We start from the raw sequence: 18,012 nt of genomic DNA on the forward strand, positions 1-18,012 counted from the left end.
TCTTTCATGGAGTACCTATGAATGAAATTTCTTAGACTCGTTGAGTATTAAACAAACACTGCATAGAATTCTCTATCAGGCTAGCTACAGAGACTACAGAGTGGTAACTGTGGAGATGTGTTCTGTTTTCAAGCAGCTTGTAGCAACTGGGGAGAACTTTCAAGGTCTTTTCCTTTTTAACCTGTTCTCCCTCACAAGTTACCTGTGTGTCCTGTCTTCTTGTTAAACTTGGTTCCCTACATGGCAGTAATTTGTTTGAATGAGTAACACTTAAAGACAGGGAGTTAAGTCAGGGCACAATGCCTGTATTCAGAAAGTGTTCCATAAAAAGAAATTGTCTACTTGTGTGTACACACACTATTTAAGTCTGGTGTTAGTACTCCCTTCTCGGGTTTCAAGAGCCCATTCTTGTTTTTCATCTTAAATATTTTTCTCTCAGCCCTTCATCTTGAATACTTTTCAAGACCTTTGTTGACTTCTGTTTAGGCTATAATACACACACTCTGTTTTTGTGTAATAGATTCCCAGATATATTTTCGTCTTTGTTGTGCAAAGCTTCTTCCAAAAATTCTACTTTAGATTCCTTATTATGAATAATTGACAGCAATATTAAATTTAGCAAGAATCATTTGTTTTCTTACATTGCCTACCTAGTTGATGTAAGATACTATAGGTACCTCTGAAAACAAATAGAATACTTAATAAAATTCTTTGAAATTTAGTAGCTTTATTATCAATAGATTGGTTTATTTTAAAAGACTTACTTTTTGTCTCATAATTTAGGGTTTGTCTGATCCAGGTAATTATCATGAATTTTGTCGATTTTTGGCTCGTTTAAAGACAAATTATCAACTGGGAGAGTTAGTTATGGTCAAGGAGTATCCTGAAGTTATCAGATTGATTGCTAATTTTACTATTACTAGCCTACAGGTAAGTAAAAAAAAAATAATTGATGTTAAGCTGTACTTAGTTTTAGAACAATTTCTTGATAAAGGTTAGTGGGGGTGTTTTTTTGTGTTTTTTTTTTTTTTTTAAAATACCTGTTACTTGAAGTGCTTTACTGAAAATGGTCTTTGCAAACTTTTAGGTAAAAGAAATAATTGTAACATTTTTAATGAGAAAAAATTGAAAAATCACTTAAAGTGTCTAATAACTGAAGAATAACTTAGAAGCTGTAATAAACCTCTATAAAATAATTTTTTATATACTGTATTGTGGTTGAATTCTTTTCTTAAATTTGGAATAGGAATTACTAAACCATATTTTCTATATGATGTTAATTCTATAAAAAATATATTCATGGAATGATTAAAAGGAAATAGTTTAACACTTAAACATATTGTAACATTTTAATAGTGATAATCTCTGAACAGAATAATATTGTGGGATATTGGTTTCTTTAACATTTTTGCGTTTATGAAATTTGCTGTATTAAGCATTCATTAGTCATATAATCAGAATAAAAGTTAACTTAAAAAGTAATTTTGCTTTGTATCTGTTATTCTAGAAAGCTATTAAGTTATTTTAAATCTCTTTTGCTCTGTTTCTTTGTAGCATTGGGAGTTTGCTCCAAACAGTGTTCATTATTTATTAACTCTGTGGCAGAGGATGGTAGCATCAGTTCCTTTTGTGAAATCAGCTGAGCCCCACTTACTAGACACTTATGCACCTGAAATCACAAAGGCCTTTATCACGTCTCGATTGGACTCTGTTGCCATAGTTGTGAGGTATTAAAAACTGAATGTTTCTGTTGTATTTTCATCTTGGAGTTTTTTTAAATTAAATTAAAAGTTTACCCTCTTTAGGGTAAAGTTCTGTGAATTCTGACAAGAATATGCATTTTTATAAATAACATCACAATTGAGATACTGAATAGTTCCATTAACTCTAAAGGTTTGTTTTTTTTTTGGGGGGGGACAGGAGGGGGGACCCTTTGTAGTCCTCTCTGGCAGTAACTGATATGTTTTGTTTTCCTGTTTGCATTTCTTTGGTGTAAGATTCCAGAGTGGCATCATTAAGTGTATATTTCACTTCATAAAAAGCTACTAAATTATTTTCCAAAGTTGCTTTAACATTTTGAATTCTTTCTTTTTAAAATACTTTCTCAGTTGTAGATAGACATAATACCTTTATTTTATTTATTTGTTTTTATGTGGCGCTGAGGATTGAACCCAGTGCCTCACACGTGCTGTACCACTGAGCCACCAACCCCAGCCCCAGTATTTTGAATTCTTAACCTGCAATGTATAAAAGATATATAGTAGTACTTCTTTGCGGATTTAATTTGCATTTCCTTAATGAGTAATAATGTTGAGCATCTTTTTATGTGTGTGACCATCTGTATGTATTCTTTGGCAAAGTGCCTATAAATTCTCATATCTGTTGCTCTTTTTTTTTAAACAGGGTAATTTATTTCTTACTGAAATTTGAGAGGTCCATTTATTCTGTTCAGAAGTCTTATCATACATGTGTTTCAGAGAAAATTTTCTCTCCTTTTTATTTTAAGTCTTTGGGGGAACAGAAGTTTTACATTTTTATGAAGTTCAGTGTATCCTTTCTTTTCTTATGTGTTATATCATGTGTTTGGTGTTACATTGAGAATCTTTATCTTACTCAAGATCACAAAGATTTTCTTTTTTTCTTCTAGAAGTTTTAGTTTTAAAATTTACATTGAAGTCTATGTGATCTTAGTAAACTCACCTATTTTGGTAGCATTTTTGCGGTTTCTTTGGCTTTTTCTGTGTGCATAATCAAGTCATCTTGATATATAGACATTTTATTTCTTGTTTTCCAAATCCATTTGTCTTATTTCTTTTTTTTTTTTAAATATTTTTAGTTGTAGTTGGACACAATACCTTCATTTTATTTATTTATTTTTATGTGGTGCTGAGGATCGAACCCAGGGCCGCACTTGTGTGAGGCGAGCGCCATACCACTGAGTCACAACCCCAGCCCTTCTTATTTCTTTATCCATCATAGTTTTATTTAATGTAAAGTTTGTGGTGAATAAAAATACATTCTCATGTTATCTACATGCTTATGTGTTTGCAGAGACCATTTAGATGACCCACTGGATGATACTGCTACTGTGTTTCAGCAGCTGGAGCAGTTGTGCACTGTCAGCAGATGTGAATATGAAAAGACGTGCTCTCTTCTTGTACAGTTATTTGACCAGAATGCACAGAATTACCAAAAACTTCTGCATTCAGCTTCTGGGATAACTGTGGACATGGCAATTCAGGAAGGTCAGTAAATTTCATGAGTAATATGTTGAATATTAAGTGGTATCATTAATTACTTCATTGAATAATCTTACTGCAGATTATTTTCAGGTATTTCCCTCCAGTTTTTGGTCCCCTAATAAATCATTAATTTTATTAACCTGCTAGATATTTTGGTTGCTTGATAGTTAATTTTAAATTCTTTTTAAGATTCTTAGGAATACTTCTCTATGGAATCAATATCAAAAGAAATTGAATGGCTGGGGTTGTGGCTCAGTGCTACAGCGCTTGCCTAGCATGTTCAAGGGCCTGGGTTCGAGGCTTGGGTTCGAAACCCTGGGTTCAATCCTCAGCACCACATAAAAATAAACAAAATAAAACTATAAAAAAAATTACATGTTCTCATTTAAAAAAAAAAGAAGTTGAAAATCATCCTTGAGCAGATGGTACAAAACTTTTAACTATATGTTTTCATCTTTTCTATAGTCGATTGCAGATATCAGCCAGTATAAACAACTTGTGTAAAACTTCCTTATGGTTTTACCTTGATGTATTAGCCTTCACCATGACTTTAAAATTTTTTTTTTTTTTTTTTATTCCTCACTTTTCTCATGATTTTGTCTTTAATCCCCTATTAAAGGAGGAAGCATTTATTTCTATTTCTTTAGATTCTTTCAGGAATATGGCAGGGAATAAAAATAAAATACATTTTCACATTTTTTAAGTGAGCTGCTTTTTAAGAATGGAACTGAATGCATACAATTCTAATAGAAGACTATTTAATTACAATTTTAAATTTTTTTCTATATTTGTTCCCTTTATCTTGCATTGGAAAGTGAATTTGAGAAGGGATCATGGTCAAATTTAAGTCCAGTGATTGCCTATCTCAACTCTTTATAATCTTTAGATTGTCCTTTACATTTGCATAATATTTTCTTAAGATGCCTTTTATTTGTATCACATTTTGAAGTTGCATAGTACTGCTGAGGGAGTATATTTAGGAGAGTACTAAATATTTTTTCTTACTGGAATATAATTATGGAAATTAACTGGGGGAGAACCAATACTTTGCAACATGATGTCTTCATTATTAATTTCTTTAGTAGAGCTTTGAAAGTTATTAACCATCAAATTCATAGAAGAAGACATTCATCTGTGTATGTAGACCTAGAGAATAGCATTAATAAACATGATCACTTGTCTTAGAGGGTAAGTCAGAGCCAATGTCTTTGCAGCACCCCCTATTCATCTTTCCAGCTTCCTTCCTACCAGCAGAAGATACAATTTTGCATTTTGTATTTAGCAGTTGATGCCTTTTCTTCATAGTTGTACTGTATATTCTGAAAAGAATACATGGTTTGTATGTTTCTGAACTTGATACAAATGGAGTTTCACTGTACTTATTATTCTTCTATAACTTTATTAGTAGTAGTAATGCGTTTTGAGAGCTTATAATGATGTTCGTAGTGCTCTCATTTTTATTGCCTTGCACTAATGTTTAAATATAGGACAATTTATGATTCTCTTGTCAATGGGTGTTTGTTGCTTTCTCTATTTTTTCTGATACATTCAGTGTTAGAGAGACTATTGCGTTTATGTGTTACATATTAAGCTTCAGTATACAGGGTCAGATGCTTTTACAAAGTGCTTTTCCTAGTTTACATCCACCAACAGTCTGCAGGAGTTAGCATCGATCTATATCAGGAATTGGCAAACTTGTTCTTAAGGTGCCCAATAGGAAATGTTTTAGGATTCTGTTGCAGCTATTCACTTCTGGTTTTGCAGCTAGAAGCAGCTAGAAAGTGTATGTTTGACTGTGATCCCAGAAAACTTATTCTAAAACTGGAGGCTCTCACAGACTGTAGTTGACTGATCTCTGACCTAGACACTTACCAACAGCTCAAATTATAGACTTGAGTTTTTGCCAGTCTGGTTGAGAGAATATACCTGATGAATGTTTTACTTTGCTCTCTCCTGATAGAGTTTAGCATTATCTCATGTTTACTTACTGTTTTGTCACCCTCAGTGAAATAGATGTGAATCTTTTGCTCATTTCCTCTTTACTTTTGGGTTATTTGTCTTTCTATTACTGACTTTAAGAGCCCGATAGGTAGACACACAGATTGATTTGTGTGTGTACAGTGCAGGGGATAGAACCCTGGGCCTCATGGGTGCCACACAAGGGCTCTATCACAGAGCCACACTTCCAGTCCCTTTTTATGTTTTTGACACAAATCCTTTTGGTTTTAGAATTGTAAATACTGTCTTTTAGTTTTGTGACCTGTCTTTGCATATCATTTTAAGAGGTCTACTCATTCTCTTAAACATTTTCACATTGAACTGATTTCAATTAATTCATCAAATTCTTTCTATTTACATTGTCAAAAAATTAAAATGCATTCTTTTTCCTATTATCTTCACTCTTGCAAGTGATCATTCTTACTAGCTTTATCTTTCCAGTTTCTATATGCATATACAGAAGTAATTACATAAAGTCTTATCTTCCCTTATTTATATAGAATATGCTATACCATACTCACTGTTCTTTTTTGTTGTTGTTGCTTTTTTTCATTTGACAATGTGTTTTATATCTGTTTTCGAATTACTGTATAATGAGCTCTTATATTTTATAGGTCTGTAATATTTTACTTTTTAATGTGTCATTATTTTTTCTACTATGATAGTCATTTGAGTTATTTATAGTCTTTTATTAAAAACTTTGCTTTTGTATATTTTATGTGTGTGCAAGTTCATAATATAAATTTATCAAAGTGAAATTACTCTTGGTGGAATGGTTAATGTATTTGTAATTTCACCAAGTTGTTTTCTATAAGGGCTGTCCTACTTATCTTTCAGCAATGTGTGAGACTGTTTCCATGTACCCTTCATAGGACAGCATTACCAAGCTTTTGGAATTTTGGCAGTCCTATCTATGAAAAATGCTTTCTCAGCATAATTTAACATTTGAGTTTCTCATATCAGTTTAAATGTTAAAATTTATGTAAGAACCAATTGATCGTCCATTTTTGTAAATGAAGTATTCATTTCTTTTGCTCATTTTCCAGTTGGATTATTAGTTTTTTCCCTCTTTATTTTCTAAGAGCTCTTTAAACTTTGTCTAATGAAAATTACAAGTATCTTTCTCCTTTAAATTATTCATTTTCAAGTGTGCAGTTTGATGGATTTAGCATTTATACCCAGCTGTGTAACTCCATGTAACTACCACCTCATTCAGGATGGAAGAGTTTCTTCACTCTCAGTAATTATCTCATGTCCTTGATGGCTTCCTGTAACTCCAGGTCTAGGCATGGCTAGTATGATTTCTGTCACTGTGGTTTGTCTCTCTTAGATTTGTATGTAAATGGAATCATACAATGAGTAGTCTTTTGTGTTTGACCTTGTGTGGCATAATATTTTTGAGATTCAAATGTGTTACTATATTGATATTTTGTTCTTTTTTATTACTGCACAGTTATGACTATCATAGTTATGTATTCACCAGTTATGGACACTTGAATTGTATTTTCAGTTTTTAGCTGATATAAATAGTGATATTGTTAACATTTGTGGACAAGTCTTTATGTGTCTTTAGATTTTTATTTCTCTTAGGTAAGTGTGAGGAGCCACTCTGAATGACCCATGCCTTCCAGTCCTGAAGCAAGAGGCTCTGACCAATCACCACCTGTGTGTTGTCCCAGCTGAGATAGCAAAGGCATGTCTTCAGATGTAGGCGTTGCCCCTGGGGTTGAGTTACACTCATCTGACCTTTGTAACCATTCCCCTTCTGGCCTTTTTTGGATAGAACATTCTAAAGAACAAGAGTTCCCCCCAATAAAAGACTACTTCCGAAAATGCTCGCTCCCTCTCGCCAGCCTCTTGTGACTTTCTCTTGCTCTACCTTTTGGGGAGCCTGAGGCTGAGACTGGAGAAGCCATCCTGAAGCTTGTGTAAAGGTAAATTGTGTCTGTGTTTTATCTGGTGTCCCTGCAAATTCACATGAACGACCTTAAGTTCAGCTGCCCATGCAGGTCAGGAGCGGCAAATAAGGTGGATGTTGTATCATAGGGGACATGTGTTTTTAGTAGCATGTGATACTGCTGTACTGTTTTATGAAATATGTATATAAAATTTCATTCCCATTAACCATATTAAGAGTGTTACTCTACGTCCTTATTTTCCTTTGATGTTCTCTGTCCTCTTAACTATAACTGTTCTACTGAGTGTCTAATGGTATCTCATTGTGTTTATAATTTGCATTCCACTAATATTAATGATGTTGAGTAGCTTTCATGTGTTCAGCATGAACTCTTTTGTGAAAAAGTCTGTTCACCTCACCTCTTTTGTTCATTTTTAAATCAGCCAATTGGTTCCTTTCCATATGCTTTTATTGTGGGATTGTAAGAATACCTTACATTCTATAGAGGATCCTTTTTTCACATGTTTTGCAATATTTTCTTCTGATCTGTGGTTTGCCTTCCTAACTAGCTTTTAAAGATCAAGTTTTTAGTTTTGATTGTCTACTTTTGGGCTGGGGATGTGGCTCAAGCGGTAGCGCGCTCGCCTGGCATGCGTGCGGCCCGGGTTCAATCCTCAGCACCACATACAAATAAAGATGTTGTGTCCGCCAAATACTAAAAAATAAATATTAAAATTCTCTCTCTCTCTCTCACTGTCTCTCACTCTCTCTTTAAAAAAAAAAGATTGTCTATTTTTTCCTTATCTGGTATTACTGTTTATCTTATCTGGTATCACTACAACTGCTGCCCTCTTACTGCATAAATCTATCCATTTACTATCAGTCTGTCTGTGTCTTCATATCTAAACTGTCTCTTAATAGATAGTATATAGTTCTTCCTTTTTAAAAAGTCCATTGCAAGCATGTTTTGTCTTTTAATTGAAGTGTTAGTTCACTAACTGAGTGGGGAGAAGAGGAGGCTATCAACTTAATTAGCATTTAAACTTAGAACAAGCGTTTTCATATCACTGGTGGTCTATGTTAAGGCTACAAATCCTGTCAGGTCTGACTTAGAATGTTTTTTTCCTCCTGTCCACCAAGCATTGAAGTCAGGTCAGACAGGTTTCTGCGTTGCTTTCTCTGTCTAGAGTACGTTTTTTTCCGCCCCAAGCTTACCTTTTCACTAAGGGGGTCATTGTTTGCATCAGCTTTAGGTACAGGGTTCTTATTAGACTTCTCAGGTAGAACTCGTCCTAGACCTTCTCCTTTGGCTTCCAGGGTAGAAGTTCAAGCTTTTTGCTTGTTTCTGTGCCTTTGTCTCTTAAAGTTCAGTCCTCAAATCATTTTGACCATTAAGGATTTATTTTACCCTCTTACAAACCCAGTAGTACATTGGTGCTTTTGTGTAAATTAGAAAAATGATTGCACTTCTTGCAGACAGGTGTGCTAGCACTAGGATGTACGTGGGTGAGTGGAGGACAGGCTGGATTTCAGTCCCCACCTGTCTCCAGTTGAGTATCTTTTTGTAATATGTGCTGATCCTGTAAGCTTGTGTTGTAGTGTTTTTGTTTTGTTTTACCTGATGGCATAGTGCAGCATTATATAGAGCCTTTTTGGATTTATATTCTATGTATAAACATTAATTTGGATCATGTTATATTATAATTTGGATCATGTTTAGGCAGTGACCTATAAAATCACATTTTCATCTTTAGTTTGTGTTCCGGACAGTGAATACTTACTTCTTTAAAAGTAAAGAGTCAGCAGTGACTTTGGTGTCTCAGGTTTTTTCTCTGTTCTCCTCTCTTTCCTCTGACCATTCCCTACTTTCCCTGGTCAGAAGCTGGATGCCAATCAGAGAGTCAGTAGCAAAGGCAGGGTCAGGGTTGCTCTGAAAGGTAGATTATCAATATCAGTGATAAAATTGATGACAGAGCCTGAGGTCAGGGTACCACATCTGAGACTCCTGCGTTAGGTTGAGCCTCTGCAAGGGGATGACGTGGCCCCAAATTGGTAGATTCCTGGATTCCAGAAAAGTAAATTCAGGTCTTCTCTGAAGAATAACAGCCATAATTTAGGGCTTTGGGAATCTGTAGATTAAATCAACCAAATAAGTATTTTTAACAAAAATTAGGATCCCCCAAAGACCCTTCAGATGTTGGAATTTTATAAGGATTTTTTTAAATTTTTTTTTTCATATTTCTTTTTTAGTTGTAGTTGGACACAATACCTTTATTTATTTTTATGTGGTGCTAAGGATTGACCCCAGGGCCCTGCACCTGCTGTGCGAGCGCTGTATCCCTGAGCCACAACCGCATCCCAGGATATTAAATAATTATATATGAAATGTTTAAAGGAAAAATAGAATCACACATGAACAAACAGTAGGGAGTGTGAAAAGTGAAATTGACCAGGACGATGTGAAAAAAACTTTAAAAATCTTTTTGAAAACTTTGTGTTCTAAAATTTAATGGAAGTGTTTATTAAATAGTGAATTAGTCCCACTAAGGAAGAAATTTGTTAACTAACAGTTCTAAATAAATTTTCAAGAATGCGGAGGATTAAGGAAAATGAAAATTTAAAAGATGGTATGACATATGTTCAGTACATCCAGTTGAATTCTAGAAGGACAGAACAGTGAGGGCAGAGCAGAGGTGATGACCAAAGAGACTCTCAGAGTTTTTCTGAATTAATGGAGAATGTGAATCCACTAGTACAGCAAGCCTGGCATACGTCAGTCCAAAACTAGAAACGGCACCGCCCTGTTCAACTGGGTACTCCCCAGCAGAAGGTAGTACAGGTGGCCAGAGAAGAAAGGTCACTTACAGAGTCATGTGAAATGGTGGCTCTCTGTTCAGCAGCAACAATGGAAACCAAGATGGCGAAGCATCATTCTTAAAGAATTGGGCAAAGGCCAGGCCTAGTGGTACACACCTGTAATCCAACAGATGCCGAGGCAAGAGGATCACAATTTCAGAGCCAGCCTCAGCAACTTAGCTAGACCCTGTCTCAAAATACTGAGTGCCAGGGATGTGCCTTGGTGGTTAATTGCCCCTGGGTTCAATCACTGGTACCAAAAAAAGAGAGAGAGAATAGAGTCTGGCAAAAATAACTCCTGCAGAATGTTTGCTACCAACAGATCTTTACTAAGAGTTTTAAAAATACACTTCCAAGTAATTTAGAGATGGGAGAAGCCATCCTTAAGGCAGTTTAAAACTAGAGCTTCACATTAGTGCAGTGAAGTGAGTAAATGGAGTGTGTGGGTGCGTCTGAGAAGCTTGAGGCTTGTGGTGGCTGAGCAGCTGACCAAAAAGCAGAGTGCAGAACTGAAGGAGCTTCCCGCTGCTGGGTGAGTGTGCTGACAGAACTGCCCCAGCAGGGGGCTGGAGGCTGTCAGGAGAGCTCTGGGGCTGAATCCCTCAGAGGCAGAGTCCCAGGACATGATTCATGATCTGGATATCGATGTAACACAACACAGGTCACTCCTCTGAATTTTTGACAGTGGTGAAAAAAAGATGGAAGAGTAAGTGAAAAAAAAATTAGAGAAGCATTTGATGTTTTTGAGACAGATGGCAGTGGCTCTCTTAGTGTAACAGAGTGTCACTGTGTGCTGACCCTGGGCAGAAGTTAACAAGAGGCTGAGGGAGTGACCATGACCAGGGAAGCAGATATTGGCATTGTTGTTCAAGTAAACTATGACAGGTTTGTGCATATGATGACAGCAGATGAAGAAATTTTACAGAATCTACAAATTTTCTTGTACAAAATTGTTTGCTTTTTCTTCTTAACATACCTGTGAAAAGTTTCCACCTACTGTGACAAAATACGCATGTAATTAGAATTTTTATTTCTCTGTATTTTCTACCCTAATTGTCACTGTCTTCAAACCTTACTTTAGAAAATTGGTCAAATGATGTGTTTCATGCGTCTTACTCTGTATATCCAAGCCCTTTGGCACATCCAAACTTAGATTGAGTTTGTCAAAAGAGGGAATACCTAGGTTATTGCCTTTTTGAAGGGAGTTTTCTTTAGGAACTGTCAGCATATTGTTGAAATGTGGAGTTGTGATCCTCCATGGTCTGTAGACAGTCAATAATGTGTGCTTACAAGTAGCACTATTGCACAGTGAGTGTTATATTCAGGTACTTGTACACTTTGTGTGTGCTGCTGATCCTGTACTAGAAACATTTTCTTTTATTATTACTTGCTTTTTAAACTTTGTTTAGCCACTTAAAAAAAACCTGCTTATAGTACAGTTTGCCTCAAATCCATTCCAAATTGTATATTTGTTTTCTAATTTAAAAATTACAATTTAAAAAATAAAAATAGAGCTACACAATAATGTAATTATAATATTTTTTGGAATGCAGTAGGAAATTTAATTTAAAGGAAATACACTGAACAAAAGCTTATATTAGAAAAGAAGAAAAGGCTAAAATGATGTGACCTAAGCATCTACCTGGAGAAGTCGAAATGAAAGGAACAAATTAAATTCTGTGGAAGGAGAAAGGAAGAAACAAAGAGCAGAAATCAACTAAAAAACATAGACTCAGAATAAAAATATTAGAAGCTAGATCTTTCTAAAGACTTAATAAGAGAGCTGAGGTTTTGGCTCAATGGTAGAGCGCTTGCCTAGCATGTGTGAGGCACTGGGTTCATAAAAATAAATAAATAAAAATAAACAAATAGGTGTGGTGTCCATCTACAACAAAAAATATATACTAAATAAATAAATAAAGGTCCACTGACAGTTTTTAAAAAAAGAAGAAGAAAGGATGTTTTAAAAAAAGACCAATAAGATTGCCAGGTTTGGTGGTGTATATCTATAACCCAGCATCTTGGGAGGCTGAGGCAGGAGGATCTTGAGTTCAAAGTGAGCCTTAGCCACTTAGGGTGTTGCTAAGTTGCTTAGGCCTCACTGTCTCAAAATAAAAAGTAAAAAGAGCTGGGGATGTGCTCCAGTGGTTTAGTCCCTGGTACCAAACACACGCACACACACACACACACAGAACCCTAAACCTAAAAGAAAAGAAAATCTATGAATAAATAATATTAGGAACTAAAGGTGATTGTAGACACAGCAAAGATTTAAAAGATAAAAGTCATTCTTAGTGTTTTCTGATGTCAGTAAATTAAGAAATCCGAAATGAATAAATTAATAGATATAAACTATTAAAATTGACTCAGGTAAAATTTTTAAAAGATTAGAACTGAGAAAAGGTGTTTACAACACACACACACACCCACACACACCTACCCACCAATTCTTTATGAAAGTATCAATAGACCCTAATGGGCATTTTGCAAAAAAAAAAAAAAGAAAGAAAGAAACACAAATGGTACATAGATATGAGAGAGTGCTCGGCTTCCTTACTAATCAGCTACATGGATTATGGTTTTTTACCCATCACACTGGGAAAACAAGAATTCTTAGAATGTGGTTCAAAGGGAATTTTTATGCACTTTTGGTAGGAGTATAAAAGCAATCCATTGTAAATGGAATAGAAAACTATTTGATGTTCTCTTAAAAGTGAAATATTTGAATACCTACTGACTTGGTACTTCTACTTTTATATGTGTCCTCTCTGCATAAGATAATACAGTATATGAAATAATGTTCACGCCATTATTGCTTATAATGACAAAAAGTGGAAACAGCTCAAATTCTTATCAACCTGAAGATGGATAAACAGATTATAATTTATTTATACAATGGATTATTATATAGCAATAAAAATGAATGAACTATAGGTGTATTCAATAAGGATAAATGTCAAGTATTTAGTGAAGAAAAGCAATTCTCAAGAAGTTACTTACAGAATGAAACTTTTAATAAAGTCCCAAACAAGTGTATGCATAAGTGATAAAACTAAAATTTCAAAAAATAGCAAGCACCAAGTATAGGATCCTGGTTGCCTCCAGGGTGGTAGGTAAAGGGGAAAGCTCAGGGAATGGTGTGGAGACAGTGTGATAGTATTGGTAATGCTATTGGTTCTGGGGGTATTTTATTTATTTTGTCTTATTTCATATACATTACAGATATGCATTTATATACACTAAATATTACAATAAAATGTAAAATAGCTCAGTTGTAAAATCTAAGACCTGTTTTCCTTCAAAAGGATGTTGAATGAAAGTATAGATACATTCAAAGATACATGAGTGGCCTTAACTGAAGTGTAATAATTTAACAATATTTAATAGGTCTGTACTGGATAAATTGTCAGACCAGAAGAAGTTTTTATGGTTGGACACATTATTTAGTTTTCATAAAATAACACTTCAAATATACATGATCCATAGAAAAATTTTAATAAGTATTTGTTTCCTTCCTTTCAGTCAAAAGGTCAGTGAGAAGAAATCTCTCTGCCTTTTAAAGATTTCTGCTGTTTGCTAAAAAATACTTGTTTTTTGTTATCAAGAAAAAATTGCCTAACATGGCTCTAGTTTGTACATTGTGTGTAGTAGTATTCAGTTTCTTTTGTACAGAGTAAACACTTCAGTTAGTGTTGAACAAAGAAAATTATATGCTCTCGTTATGTGTGCTTTAATTTAGATGCTTAATGGCTTTTAATGTTACAAAATAAGTTTATTATTATGATCTCATTTGTATTATATTGTCTTGCTTTTTTGTATTTGTGGTGATATGGTCATGGTTTACGAAAACAATAATCCCTAAGAAATAGGTCATTAACAGTAGTTAACGATTACTTGTGATCTATGATAATGACTGATTTCTTTGGGATTATTGCAGTTATAAACCATAATTACAGATTATTACAGCAATAATTATTTTGTTAAGGAAAAAATGTTCTGTGCTTGAACAGCTGCTAAAACAAGTGCTTTGAACATTTCAGGATAATAGAAAAATGGAAAATTAGAATAGAAATTTAGTCTTATATACAAGGAGAATTTTAAAAAATTATAGATGGGAACTCGTGTATCAGGTTTTTTCTCCCTAAGTGTAACTTAGATTTGTGGGTTTATGTGGTTCTTTAAATGTTGTGAATGCAGTTCTTTTACCAAAATAGATCCCTTTAAAAAAATACATATTTAGGGTATATAGCATGACATTTTGATATGCATAGTGCAATGAATACCACAGTTAAGCAAAATATATTATCCATTATTGTTAGCCAGCTTTCTGTTACTATGGCCAAAACACTCAACAAAAACAACTTAGAGGAGGGAAAGTTTTATTTTGTGCTTATGGTTTCAGAAGTTCAGTTCATGGTTGGCCAACTCCATTGCTCCATTGCCAGAATGAGCTTTTTAGCGAGATATTTCATATCCAAACTGTAACATTCATTCCCTGGCCCCCAAAACTCGTGTCCATCTCACAATGCAAAATGCATTCAGTCCATCTCCAAGAGTTCCTATAATTTAACTGTTCCAGTATTGCCTAGATGTCCAAGTCCAAAGTCTCATCTGAGACTCAAGGCAAATTCTTGTCTTTTAGCTCTTGTAAAGATCAAAAGCTTGGAGCTAGAGTTGTGGCTTGGTGGTGAGCTCTTACTTAGCATGCATGAGGCACTGGGTTCGATTGTCAACATCGAATATAAATAAATAAAAGTCCATTGACAACTGAAAAATATTTTTTAAAAAATCTAAAGCTCATGACATATATCCCAAATACAATGGCACAGTAAACATTTTCATTCTAAGATAGAGGAAGAGGGGCTTAAAGGGAATGAGACCCAAAGATGACCAAAACTCAGTGGGGCAAAGTCTGTAGCTCCATGTCCAGCATCTGGGGTGCATGGCGGTAAGATGTGATCTTCAAGGACTTGTGAAGCCCATTCCTACATCCTTGCTGGTTGCAGTTCACATGACCTCTCTCTTAGGTTGGTTCTAACTGCAGCCAGAAGCTTCCCTTGTGTTACTGGAATCTCTTAATCCCAGGGAGCTGCATTCAAGCTTCTGCTTCACTCTCACAGCTTTACACATTAATCTTTCAGGCCACCTCCAGTGATTCTGACCCTACCATGCGTTGCCTGGCTTGTAGTCTTTTGAAATCTTGGTGAAAGTCTCCATGACCCTTTAACCCTAGCATTCTGTGTTCCTGCAGAACCAACACCATGTGGGTGATGTCAAGGTCCACTGCCACCTTGAATAGTAGCCAGGTCCCCTTGTCCCATGGCAGCAGCATCCCAAATGCCTGGGCAGCTGAGCACTATGAAACAAAAACTGTGGAAACAACTTCCTAGCAGGATTCCCTGCTAGGAGGAAGTTTTCTGTTTCACACTCTTGAGTTTTTGATAGGTGTGGTCTTGTTGATTCCTGAGGTGCCCTTCAGGCATACGTCCTATCATGTCTATGCAGAGTACTTAGCTTCTCCAATAAGCTCTTCAATAGCTGTAATTTCCTTAGCCCCAGTTCACATGGGCATCTTCTCTGGCCAGACTACAAGTTTTCAAATTATTCCTCTTGGCTTTTCACAGTAAACCTGGTTAAAAGCCATCAGCAATACTCATACCACCACCTGAATGCTTTACTGCCTTGAAATTTCCTGACAGATTAATTAGTATATCACCTTTAAATGAAGTCTCACACAAAAGTCTCAGGACATAGGCACAATGCAGACAGATTCTTTGCCAGGTGGTAATGTGTGGCCACAAGTTCAATTCCCCTCTGAAACCTCCTGAGCACAGTCTTTACTGTTCACATTCCTGTAAGCATTCTGGTCTCCTGAACTCCTACCAGAATTGCCCATCAGAGTGTTTACAACATTCTTCTCCAGCCTGCTTCTTTAAACTTTCCCAAATTCCTCCAATGGGCCAGTTCCAAATGCTTGAAAACCACATGGTCAGGTACCAGTTTTTGTGTTAAGTCAGCTTTCCATTGCTGTTGACTCAAAACACATAACAAGAACAACTTAGAAGGTGAAGTTTATTTTGGGCCCAAATTTCAGAGGTTTAGTCCATGGTTGGAGGGGCACCTCATATCCAAAGCATAACGTGTCTGGGGGTGGGGTGGATAAGAGCACCTAAAATCTTCCCTCAGGAATTTTCAGTGTACAGTATTATTAACTGTGGTCTCCTTGCTGCGTGTTAGATCTCTAGATGCTCTCATCCCATGTAACTGGCAAGTCTGTACCTTTTGACCTAATCTCTCGCCTCCCTGCCTCTGGTAACCACCAGTCTGTGTGTGTGTGTCCGTGTCCCCACCCCCTACCACATTTATTTAGATTCCTAGTATAAATGAGACCTTGCAGTAGTTTTCTTTCTGTGTCTGGCTTATTTCTCAAAATAACTAATTAATTTTTTTTAAAATTTCTGAACACTTTTAGTCTAAAATTGTTGAGGTTTAGGGAATGGTTTAATGTGTGTAAGAAATACCATATTATCCAGCTAAATACCAAGATTATATTTGATAGCTTAGTACTAATGCTTCTATATATTATTGTTCATTTCTAATACTAATTTTAGCTCAGCATAAGTTTCTAAGTCTTAATATCTACTTTTCAGTTCCATAAACCATTACTTCCCAAACAAAGAAAATGTAATATACACTCTTATTTCTCCAAATAAATAAATTTTCATTCAAAACTTACCATAAATTTAGAAAAAAGTTCTTTTAAACTCATCACATGCATTGACATTCTTTGATATTTACGGCTTAATTTCAAGGTCATAATAAAATGAATTAAGCAACAAACATTTAAATTTTGAGAAATTCATTGGTCGGTCTGCCATTGCAGAAGTCAGGTTCAATTTCTTAGGCATGAAGTTTCTGCTCCCATTTCACTCTCCCTCATACATATTCATATTGAATTATATCTACCATATAACATGACATACAATAGGTACTAGTCAGCTTTTTCTGAATGTCTTCTGCTTGGATTTTTTTTTTTTTCCATTTTAAAGGGTTGTTTGCAGACAGCATTAAGAAAGCATAGATAGCTAATTATAACTGGCTTTTGTTATAACAGACTTTTGAAAAAGAGGAAAGAACTTAAAAATTCTTAAATATTGCGTAACTCCACTGCTTAGTGTACAGTAACTACTATGTAAATGTTGTTATTTTTAGCAGTAATAAAACTTGCTTTAGGACAACTGACATTTAAAAATCTCAGTGGATAAATATAAAAGTGAGATGATTATTTATATTTACATTATATTTTTCACTTCAAGAAATTATTTATAGCAGAGTATTTTAAAAATAGTGACACCCTTAGGGTAAATAAAACATTACATTCACCAAAAATTATGCTTGCCATATTTCAGGCTCACTCCATTGTAGAAAGCTTGTAACATGTTCCTCACACAGTTGTAGTATACTCTAGTGACAGTGATCTCCAGCATTCTGAAAAGTACAGCTGATTCTTGTTATTTGGTAGTCATAGTCTGTAGAGTCACTGTGAACACTGAATTAGCCAATACTGAACCACTGCTCCTGTGGGACTCTGATCATGACATTTGGAACACATACCCTTGTCTTATGTGTGTTTCTATTAAAGACACCTTTTAAAAAACAAATTGTTGGTGCTTTAATATTAAACTCACAGCCAAGAGCACGGTGGTGACTCAAGCCTGAGCAAAGCTTATGGGACACGTACATGCTATACTTAAAACACATAGCAGGCTTTGTTCAGTTAGGAACACTACATAGCACTGAAGTGTGACACTTGTCCATCACAAACAGTGAAGTCACCAGCAAAAAACTAAAAATGTGAGAGTTATGATAAATAGGCCCCGAGAAGAAGACTTGTCTGTAGTGTGAAGCTGAAGTGAGAAGGCAGAGTGTCACTGTGTTCACCTGTTCAGTGTTTCATATTGAACTCAGAATCTTCACTGCTTGTCACATGTCACAGTTCTGTATTGGTTTTGGGGTTGC

The 18,012-nt window shown here is 35.3% G+C and overlaps 1 protein-coding gene across 4 annotated transcripts in view; it reads left to right on the plus strand.

The window, feature by feature from the left end:
* Positions 1 to 18,012, plus strand: part of Ranbp17 (RAN binding protein 17) — a 290,787-nt gene that overhangs the window by 33,877 nt on the left and 238,898 nt on the right. For all 4 annotated transcript variants that reach the window (XR_006846527.2, XM_046421366.2, XM_046421367.2 and 1 more), the window contains 3 exons: positions 784 to 930; positions 1,555 to 1,727; positions 3,052 to 3,245. Coding sequence is in view for 3 of the 4 variants with exons in the window: in XM_046421366.2 (XP_046277322.1) it covers positions 784 to 930; positions 1,555 to 1,727; positions 3,052 to 3,245 (514 nt within the window). In the remaining variant the exon portion in view is untranslated. The remainder of the gene's footprint in view (positions 1 to 783; positions 931 to 1,554; positions 1,728 to 3,051; positions 3,246 to 18,012) is intronic.

Source organism: Marmota monax, unplaced genomic scaffold (genome assembly GCF_021218885.2).
Source record: "Marmota monax isolate L192 unplaced genomic scaffold, Marmota_monax_Labrador192_F-V1.1 WCK01_AAM20220418_F8-fsc00084, whole genome shotgun sequence".
Classification (NCBI taxonomy): Eukaryota; Metazoa; Chordata; class Mammalia; order Rodentia; family Sciuridae; genus Marmota; species Marmota monax.